Here is a 10,773-nt window from a genome sequence, read left to right as displayed (position 1 = left end):
CTCTGGAGGCGTGGCTCTCTGTGACGCACAGAAGTGATCTCCTGAAGGGGTGGGGCTGGTGCGGCTCTCCGTGATGTACAGAAGTGATCTCCCGAAGGGGTGGGGCTGGTGTGGCTCTCAGTGATGCACAGAAGTGATCTCCTGAGGGGTGGGGCTGGTGTGGCTCTCTGTGATGCACAGAAGTGATCTCCTGAAGGGGTGGGGCTGGCTCTGTCTGATGGACCTCAGGATGGTGGCTGCTAATAGCCAAGTGGCCATACCACCCAGCTACGCTTCTGGTTCAGGCTCGTTTCAGGGGCTAGAAAGACAGATCTTGTCTTTTATTGCAGTGAGAAAAATGAGGCAATGACTAGGCCAAGGTCATTCAGAGTAGGTGACGGCTGGGAAGAGTAGCCGGGGGTTTTGACTTCCAATCACAGGACACAAACACACATCCCTCATCTGGTGAAAGTGCCCTTGAGTGAAGCGGCAAGTCAGACAGAGACATAATCAAGGCACTGAGTCCCAGGAGTTAGAAAGGGGGAACCAAAGGACAAAGAATAAAGTCATAGAACAGCTGTGCCAGTCTGCAAGTGCTGTGATCCTATCTGAATAAAATGCAATTAGATGCACTCAGTCCTGCATCTTGGTTAACCTTACATAATTTCTTCCTATGACATCACTAAGAACAATTGCTTTTAATGAGTCCAGCACCTGGACAAGTGAAGCAAGCAACCTTCACATGCTATGATGCTACATCTAAATAGTTTTCCCCAGGGAAATGTTGACCTGAGTAGAAGCCAAAAATAAACTGAAAAGCCAATTCCTAAGGGACCTGTCATGAAGGATGCTACACACACACAGAGAGCCTTAGAAAAGCAGAGTGATCACAGACACAGCTTTAACTTAAAGACATTAAATCTCAAATCAGGAGAGACTCTGGATGTTGTGGCAACTTTAAGCAAAAGACAGCACACAAGAGATGGGAAAACTAAAGCATAAACAGGAAGCCCCCAAACTTGGACTGACAAACAGCAGTCTGTTCTCTTCCTAACAGGGGCCATTCTGTCCAACCATGACAGGTGGAGACCGGAAGGACCCACCATGTCTAGCCAGCGCTCAAGAAGGCAAAGAGACTGGCGGCATTTGGCTATATTCCAAAATGTTACTCAAGGATGGCCACTGAGAGGGAAGGGGTAAGTCACATAGAAGATCTCTGGGCAAATGGGAAAAGTTACAAGTGGGTAAGTCAGATGAAGGGGACAGGAGATTGAGGAAAGGAAGGAGCACAAGGTACGTGCTTGTTTTAAGTCCTAAAGAAGCTTGGCTTTGGCTGCTGGAAGCTTCAGGAACTGGACCATAAATTCTGCAGTTTCAAGGAAGAGCTATTCATTTCTTTTTTTTTTTTTTTTTAAGATTTTATTTATTTATTTGACAGAGAGAGACATGGAGAGAGCACAAGCAGGGGGGAGCGGCAGAGGGAGAAGCAGGTTCCCCACTAAGCAGAGAGCCAGATTCGAGGCTCGATCCCGAACCTGGGATCATTACCTGAGCTGAAGGCAGACGCTTAACCTACTGAGCCACCCAGGCGCCCCTACTTATTTTGTTTCTGTTGATAATTTTCATTGAAGTGGCCAGGAGGGGGTAGACCTTGTTGGCCAGCCTCTTCATCTCTTTATGAACTTGTTCATTAAAACTTAAGAGACTAGTATTAAGCCTTTACTCATTGCCCAACAAATTAACCTGAAAACTACAAAAATACTCCACAGCCTACTAAACACTCCACATTAAAAGGGTACTATTAAAAAAAATTCCAATAGGTGGCAGCTTTAAAAAGAAGTACGTTTCTCAATACTGTCACCACCTTATTCTATCAGTAACTGGGTTCTCAAATCTCATAACCAAATTAGTGATGGAGTAGGAATCAGAACCTAAATGCTCAGCCTTGGTCTAACGGTCTCTCCTTTACAGCACACTGTCACCTCCACAGATTTATAAGGGGTGAGAGATGAGAAGAAAAAAAAATCTTCCTACCACTTCCTAGACTGCAAGGTCCCACCCAGCACCCTAGTTGGGGTCATCTGTGCCCAGGGTTCATGGTGACCTACAGCTACCTATCAGGTATACAACCCCCCAAGCCCCCAAACAAACCTACTCTTAATTCCTACAAGAACCAGGTCTTGCCATCCACAAATGGACACTACACGCCACCGCTTCCTAGAGTTCCTACGCCCTTTAGCTTTTGCTAAGCTCAGAAGCTCAGACACTCCAGTGGCAAAGAAAACACCACCACCGGAGCCACAATGGATTTCAACAACTTCAAAGCAAATCACAAGAGGGCAGCTTCAAAATGTATCCAAGCTGGTGCCTTAAACTTCTTTTCTATTTAATTCCTAGATAGGTATTTTAAGTCAAACTTGGTATAATTACACACGGCGGGAGGAGGCAGACAGAACATAACTGTAAATAAAGTTAACCACCAAAGTCAAGATGAACAGAAACAATAACTGATAAACATGGCAGCTCCCGGTAGTGGAGCTTGGCCTGCCCGCCGAGTCCCCAGGGCAGGAGGCCATGACACAGTGAAATGAGTTGCATTTCAAGAGTCACCAACCTCTAGAGAAGATGGTTAGGGAAAAACATTTTTCAAAAACCCACAGGAAGACATCAGCAGCCATTCGTTAGTTAAGACAATGTAGAAACACTGTATAAAGAGCAAAAATCTTCTCTTTCCGACGTAACAACACCAGTGGTAATTTTTAACAAGCATTCCACTATAAAAAGTACAATTTTCCACATACGTTTGCACACGAACTTAAAATTTCTTCCCGAGTCAGAGCAGCTAATGCCTGATCCGCATTTCTCTGAGGGGAAGCCAGGGGTCCTGTATGCGGATTTCTGTGTCTGTGGATGTGTGCACACTGGAAGGAGAAAGACCCTGCTGGTATCAAGTCACTCGTGCCACTAGGAAGTGGATCACAGGCTCTTCCTGGGAGTGGGGCCTTTTCCCCTGCCAAGAGCTGTTATCACAAACCCCCTTTGTAGCGTGGCAAGCCCTATTCCTCTGTGGCCTTTTCTCCCAGTGTGTGAGAAACCCAGATTAACTTCTCAAGTGCCGTCCCCTGACATCAGACCTGTCAACAGCCCAGGCCCGATTCCTGCTTAGAAATGTTTTCTTCAAGGGGAGGAGGAGGAGGAGACGAAGAAGGTGTGAAAGATACAGGGGTGTGTGCGTGCGTGTGTGAATCACTGATAGGAATTCACACTCAGGAAAACAAGACAGAAAAAGCCACCAAACCAACCTTGGTTCAGGGTTTCAGGTTTAAGATGATAAACCCCTTTGTCTGTAAAACTGCAATATTCACCAGCCTCACCCCAACAGCGTAAGGGAGTTTGATGTTTGCCTGACAACCTCAGGTCAGGAAAAAACCTTGGGTTTCCAAATGGGTGGCTCTTGTCCATCCATGGTTCCATAGTATTTTTTTTTTTCTTCAAGAAGTCCAACTGCACTTGGGAGTCATCAATCCCAGTCGCAGCTGTCACATCCCCCCCACCCCGTACTATTAATATCACGGCTCTGATTGTTAATGATTTTACTCACAAAGTTCCCCGCAGCAATTAAAACAAGGCAACAAGGTAAAAAAAAAAAAAAAAAAAAAAGGGCGGGGGGAGGGGGGTGGGTTCCTTTACCCATTATAACGCATTCTGTCATCTAGGGAACTTCTTGGATTTTTATGCCGTCTGAGATTTTCACCTCTATCTTTGTTTTGGAATGCCCACAACCCTTCCCCGCACGGACCCGGCACGGCCTTCCTTCCTGGATGCACAATGCAGTATGTACTCCTCGGGGGTCAGCAAAACGCCGCACTGGTGTAAAGCCCCAGAGCCTGAGGAGTTGCCCACTGTAGTGGGTCCACGTACAGAATCTTGAGGCCGACACCACAGCACCGCAAGGCTTGGAAGTCCCTTCGCGTGGGGAAGCCCGGGGCCCGGTGGCCCGGGGCTGGTGCAATGACTTTGCACCGGAGCGTCCCCTCGGCGGAGGCTCGTCCTCTCGCCTCGGCCCACCGCAGCTGCACCATTCCGGCCAGCGCCTCGCGCGCCTCCCCTCCCCGGCCTAGGGCTCCTGCAGCAACTCCGTCCCTGCGTCGGCCCCCGCCCTGGCCCCCGCCCCGGCCCCCGCCCCGGCCCCGGCCCCGGCCCGCCGCACCTTGGTCTCCTTCACGTGCTGCTTGACTCCCTCCGGGTACCACTGGACGCGCACGTAGCCGCGGCGCAGCGGGCTGGCCCGGCCCTCCTCGTGGCCCGCGCCCCCCGCCTCGGAGCAGCCCGAGCTCCCGCGGCCCTCCTCCTCGCCCTCCGAGTCCGAGTCCTCGCCGTGGATGAGGCGCACCAGCCCGAAGTGCACCGAGCCGCGGTAACGGCCCGACACCAGGTCGTGAGAGAACAGCAGCCGCTGCGAGCCGGCTTCGGGGCCGGAGTCCGAGGACCGCCCGGAGGCCGAGTCCGGGGCGGGCGCCAGGGCGGGGGCCGCGTCCGGGGTCGGGGCCGCGTCCGGGGCCTGGGCGGGAGCCGGAGCTGCGGGCGCGGGCGCTGCGGGATCCGCCATAACTGCTCTGCGCGAGTCTCGGGCGGCGGCGGCGGCGGCGGTGGCGGTGCTGGCGGTGGCGGCGGCGGCGGCGAACGCGGCACGGGGAGGCGGGGCCAGCCGGCGCGGGGGCGGGGCCACGGCGCGCTGACGTGGCCCTGCGTGCCGCCGTCGTCAAGGAACCGAGATGCGGTTGCTAGGAGCTCTGGCCTCGTCGCTGGGGGACGCTGGAGATGCTGCCGGGGACGGGGGGGAGGGCGGACTTCGCGAGGGAGGGGCGGGGCCAGAGGGGGTAAAAGTTAGGGGAGCGGGACCGGGTGGGGACCCGGGAGGAGGAAGTGCAATGGGCACCGAGGAAAGGAGGAGTGGCCGAGGTGGGGCGAAGGATGGTCCGGAGACTGTCAACAACATTTAATGAGCCTCCTTGGCGTCTCCAGCCTAGTCCTACGCACTGGGAGGGGTAAGAAAGAGCAAGATACCGTCCCTGTCCTCTAGGTGTTTACAGCCTAGTTGGAGAGACAAAACATATACATATTAAATAGCTAAAAAGCAACTCCAAGGCAGCTTGTCAGCAAGGCTATAAAAGATACAGAGAAAGAGCGTATCTAGAGTGTATTGTATTAGGAAATCACACGCAAAGCTTGGAAGGTCATGACCCCTCAGGGATGGGTCATGGGGTTGGTGAAGGAGGTCCAGAGAAAGATCAGAAAGATAAGCATTAGTGGCCTCTATGGTTTGGCTTTAAAACCATCTAGAGGGGCTCAGAGCTCCATGAGGCTTAGCATACATGGCAAGAGGTGGGATGGTGAGGTAGTTAGCAGTGGGAGCCATGGCTGTTGCTGCCACTTACTAATCTTATAAAGGTAGGTAAGCTGATAAACTTCTTTTCACCTTAATTTTCTCATCGGTAAAATTGGGGTGATAATACCTTTGGCATCTCAAATGGCAACTGGGAGGATTGAAGGAAACAGAACAGTGCCTGACATACATTTCCCTCCAAAAAGCTTAACCATTACTATAATATTTCAACCCTCCCTTCCTAGACTAAAATTCTAGACAGACAGAACTGTTATACTTACGGTTTGCTCCATATTGCTATTTTAAAATATACAAAGTAATTATACTAATGTGTCCCTTAAGTAAGTTCCAAAAGGTTTAGATAACATTCTCAGAGGACAGATTCGCAATGGGTTTGTTTTTTTAAAAAAAGATTTTATTGATTTATTTGACACAGAGAGACATGGGAGAGAGGGAACACAAGCAGGGGGAGTGGGAGAGGGAGAAGCAGACTTCCCGCTGAGCAGGGAACCAGACGTGGGGCTCGATCCCAGGACCCTGGGATCATGACCAGAGCCGAAGGCAGATGCTCAACGACTGGGCCACCCAGGCACCCCTCAAATTCGTAATGGGTTGTTAGAAGGCAATTAAGAATACTTAGGCTATGGTCCTAACCTTTCTCAGTCAAATCATTTTTTTCCACATTTTCCTGCAAGACCGTCAAAGATAGATTGGTAGGATGGTTCAATATTACAGTATTTGGGTTCTTTTTAAAAGGCAGGATCCCTGTTCTTTGAGTAGTTTACAGACTGCCAAGGCTATAGAACTATACTCCTGGAAAAATCCTAAGAACATGCATGAAGCACTGATGGCAGCCCGAGTATATAATGTGTCCTGAGCCAAGCACTTCGAGAATACTGATGTAATATTGGGGTTGGGGTGGTTGTCAATGGACCCAGATCTTAGACAACTCACATACTAAGGTATAGAAAAAAACGGTGGCTAAATGACCTGAAGGGGAATTAGGATACAATTTAGGGGCAAAGCTGGGCTCACGAACCTCGGCCTTTCCATCCCAGACCACTGTGAAGAGTGGCCATCTGGAATCACTGCTGGGAGGACTCCGTTCCCCACTCCCTCCCCCATAAAGACCTGGCAGGCTTAACAGCAATAATGTAGTGGCTTCGGTTCCCTTAGCCCTGTCTCCTTAGTCCCCTGATAACCTAACATTTATTGAGCACCTATTACTGACCAGGTGCTGTGTCAGACACATTCACATGTATTATCTTGTTATCCCAATTGTGGATATAGGTGTACGTTTTTTTGTTTGTTTTTGTTTTTGAAGTAAGCTCTAGGCCCAGCCTGGGGCTTGAACTCATGACCCCAAGATCAGGAGTCACAGGCTACACCGACTGAGCCTGAGCCAGCCAGGCTCCCCTGGATATAGGAGTACGTAACCCCATTTTATCAATGAGGAAACAGGGTCCAGGAATTCAGAGCCTAAGCTCACAACATAGTAATCTGCAGAGCAAGTTGGAGTCCAGTTTTCCTGAGTCCAAGTGCAGGGGCTTTTCCAGTCCCCGGGTCTATCAGGGGATGGGGGAGGGGGCGAGCAAGTAGGGTAAAGGGGCAGGGCAATGCGGGCCCCAAATCGCTGATGTCAAAAATCCAAGTGGGTTTTGCACTGTACTCCAGCTTATGCGTGTGTTCGTTTTAATACAAAAGGAATGTCCTTCCTCCCTGATCGTTGAGTAAAATTGGCACACTCCAGGAAGATGTGCCATGTTTATTCTGTGGCTTCTTGTAATGATGGCTAATAATAGCTACCAGTTATTGAGCTGTAACTTAATACCAGGTACTATACGAAGTGCTTTACATAGATTATCCACCCTTACATAGATTGGTCCTCTGTGAGAGAGCAAGTATGAGCCCCCCTTTTGTGAAGGTTCATGCCCATGCTGGGCTGCCCCCCTCCCCCAGGAAGCTGCTAGGTTGTAGGTAAGAGCCCTCGGTTTCAAATGCTGATCTCTCCCTTACTAACTAAACCCCTTTTGAGCGTGTGGGTCATGTCTTAGGTATGCGTGTTGCCCCAGTGCCTAGTACAGTGCCTGGTACAGACTGGCTGCTCAGTGATGTACCATACCGGGGGCGGGGGGGCGTCAAAGGCCTGAGATTCCTGTCCCTCCATTTGGTCAGTTTCCCGTCCTCCCCCTATACACCCAAGGAGTTGCCCCTGCTATCTCTCAGCCTTTTTTGTCGCCCCCGGTTTGAGCTGTATCAGAGTCCTTTTAGAAGAAGGCTCAGTACGTTCCTCCCCACCTCACTCAGACCTGAGATGCTCCAGTCAAGGTTTGACCCCTTCCCAGTCCCCGAGCCCCCAACCACAGTCTGCACACCCAAGCTGGTGAGTGGGGTGAGCTGGGATGGGAGCACTGGCTCAGTTTATAGTTTCATAGTTGCTGAATGAAAAAAAAACAAAAAACACACCTTCATTCCCCAGTGGAGAAACCCCTCCTCTCGTGGCCCCAACACCCAGCCCTCCTTGGAGAATAGAGATTCTTCTCCCGGGAATTTTGCTTATTTACAGACTTGCCTGCCAGAAACTGAGCCAGTCTGGCCACTCCCCTTGCTAAGGGGCTGGCCGGGTACAGGAGGCAGCCGGGCTGGCTGCTGATGGCTGGGAAGCAGGCCCTGTCTTATCCCTATCTTAAACGGCCACTGGTTTAAGAAGTGTGCTTGGGCCTCAGGGCCTCACACTGCCTCATGGGGGAGCCCCAGCCCGCTTGGCTTCTCCAAACTTCCCTGTGCGAGAGAATCCAGACGGGCCCAGAGAACTCCTTCTACCCTGAAGTGCCTGCTTGCAGGCTCTAGGGTGCCTTCAGCACCGGGGGCTTCAGCTAGGAAGGTGGAGTGGGAGGGGAGCTACCCTGGGGGGCCATCGCTAGCCTACTTGGAGAAATGCCCCTGCCTGAGACTCCAGCTGGTGGCTGCTCAAGAGTCATGGGCTTTTGGAAATAAACGGGTGCTTCTTGCCCCTGGAGCCTTACCCCTTTTTGTGTTGATGCCCTGGGAGAACCGTGGGATTTGCCCAAGATCACCCTGCAGTACGGTCAGGATTAGGACCCAGATGGGCCGGCCCTGAGCCATTCTCACTCCTGACTCAGGAATGGTTGCAATCCACGGGGCAAACTAGTTTGTGCTGGGGGCACCAGTGAAAAGGTTGAACGGTAAGTGAGAGCCCGGGTTTGGCAGGTGTACTCTGTTTCCCTCCTTCCTTCGGATACAGGGGCCAGGGACAGCACGTCCCCCGGGGCCAGCTTGAAGAACAGTGGGGCTGCAGTCACTCCACCATTCCCACTCTTCACCACCAAGTCCCAGATCGCCAGGGCCTTCCCCTCGGCACCAACTCATGGATACTTCCTGGATGGCCAGCCAGATGTCACAAACCCCTTTCCCCCAAACCCGTGTCTTCTCCCAGACTCCTCATCCAGGTTGATGGCAGCATCACTTACCTGGGTACCAAGCTGGCCACCTGAGGGTTAGTCCTTGATCTGAAGTGCCACATGCGATCAAAGCCCAGGTCATGGCCCCTCTACCCTCTTTCCAGCCCCCTCAGGTCCAGAGCGGCTCCCCTGGGGGCCGCTCCATGGGGAGATAGGGGGCGTGCCGTGGTGCTGTGGCTAGGAGTGGGGTTCCAGAATCAATGGACCTGGGTTTGAGGCCTGTGATAGATACCATTGACTCACTATGTGACCTTGGGTAAGCTATTTCACTTCCCTGAGACTCAGTTTCCTTTCTGTGAAATAGGAGTAATAACAGTACCTCCTTCCTAGGGCGGTTGACAATGTCACTGGCATGGTCAGTATATGGTGCTTTGTGTAGGGCCTCTTCAGGTAGTGGGGCCTGATAAACATTACCTGCTGGTATGAGTTCATCCCCATCTCTCGCGCACACCAGGGCCGTAGCCTCCTTCCCCTACCCCCACCGCCGCCTAGTCCATCCACCACCTTGTTCCCGGGGACATTGAAAATGCAAACAGGATCATCCAGCTTCTTGGCTTACCATGTCTCTGGGGCTCTCCTGGTCCAGCAGAGAATGACACGGTAGCCCTTCCGGAATTGATCTTCTCTACCTACCTCTAACCCTGTGTTCCAACTCTACGCCCTGCACACATGCTCCATGCTCCAGCCTTGGCCGCTTCCTTCAGGACCCCAATTTTTGGTGCCTGGTGTCTTTTCCCTTGTTCACCATCTGCCTCTAAGTTTTTATGCCTCGACTTCAACTCCTGTTTTTACCAAAAGAACTCCTTTTCATCTCACAAAACCCAGATCGGGCCTTCTTATCTATGATGTCCTCCAAGCACCCCGTTCCCCTGATTATTTCCCCCACTTACCTGGTAATACCTGTGGGTTGTATTTTTTCCCCTCTGTGATACCCTTCTTCATCTTTGTACCCCAGCATCCAGCACAGGTCTGACCCATAGTGCGTGCTCCAGAGATTTTTGTTGAGTGAACAAAACCAGCCGACTTCTCCCAATGGTTCGAAATGTGTCAGCAAGACTCCGGGACGCCTCTGTCTTTCCTCAAGTCCCCTGCTGTCCATGTTTCCTAGATATGGAGAGGAGTATACACATACGCCACACGTGTGTGTGCGCACACACACACACACTCTAGTTCTCTCTCTGGCCTTTAGCCTCTAGATCTGTGCTACCTGTTGGGCTAACCCCTAACCACACGTAGCTCTTGAGCACTTAAAATGTGGCTCCTCTGAACTGACATGTGTTGTAAGTGTAAGATATACCCTGAATTCTGAAGACTTGCTTGCAAAAAAAAAGAATCTAAAATATCTTCTTAATAATTTTATATTGATTACTTGTTGAAATGTCAGTACTTTATATGTATTAGGTTAAATAAAATAGATTATTAAAATCAAGTTCACCTGTTTCTTTTGGCTCTTTTTAATGTGGTTACTATAAAACGAAAATCACATTATGGGCTCACATGACCTTTCGGACCGCAGGGCTCCCGATGCTCAGGGAGCCGTAGGTCCCTTCTTTCTCCAGGAGGTGGCGATCCCTCCCTGCCTTTGACACCTTCGTTCCAGAAAGGTCTGGAAGGTTCCTGAGGAAACAGCCTGTGTCATATGTCAGATATTGAACCCCAAATAAGGACAGGGCTCCACTCAGCCATGCAGTGAAGCCAGCCTATTTACGCAAATGAGGCTTCAAAATAAATCCACAGGAAGTCAAGAAGCTAAATGCCATCCTTCTCAACAGAAGAATCAAGACCTAGTTGATAGCTACTCTGGGGGGGGGGGGGCGGGGCACATGCCCCACTTTCAATATGGTCTCTGTTTTCCAGGCGTTTATAAAGCCTGTTTGGGAGATGGGCGTCAGTGGATACTGTGTGCACAGCCCGAGTCCACGTCCC

The 10,773-nt window shown here is 51.1% G+C and overlaps 1 protein-coding gene across 2 annotated transcripts in view; it reads right to left on the bottom strand.

The window, feature by feature from the left end:
- The window catches only part of UBE2O (ubiquitin conjugating enzyme E2 O), a 54,389-nt gene extending 49,768 nt beyond the window's left edge, over nt 1-4,621 (bottom strand). For both annotated transcript variants that reach the window (XM_081804432.1, XM_081804433.1), the window contains exon 1: nt 4,190-4,621. In XM_081804432.1, the coding sequence (XP_081660558.1) occupies nt 4,190-4,588 (399 nt within the window). In that variant the 5' untranslated portion in view covers nt 4,589-4,621. The remainder of the gene's footprint in view (nt 1-4,189) is intronic.
- Nucleotides 4,622-10,773: the final 6,152 nt, after the last annotated feature.

Source organism: Leptonychotes weddellii, chromosome 15 (genome assembly GCF_054177405.1).
Source record: "Leptonychotes weddellii isolate Sample4059 chromosome 15, ASM5417740v2, whole genome shotgun sequence".
Lineage (NCBI taxonomy): Eukaryota > Metazoa > Chordata > Mammalia > Carnivora > Phocidae > Leptonychotes > Leptonychotes weddellii.
The sequence above is the reverse complement of the archived record's forward strand: the minus strand, read 5'-3'. Positions and strand labels throughout refer to the sequence as shown.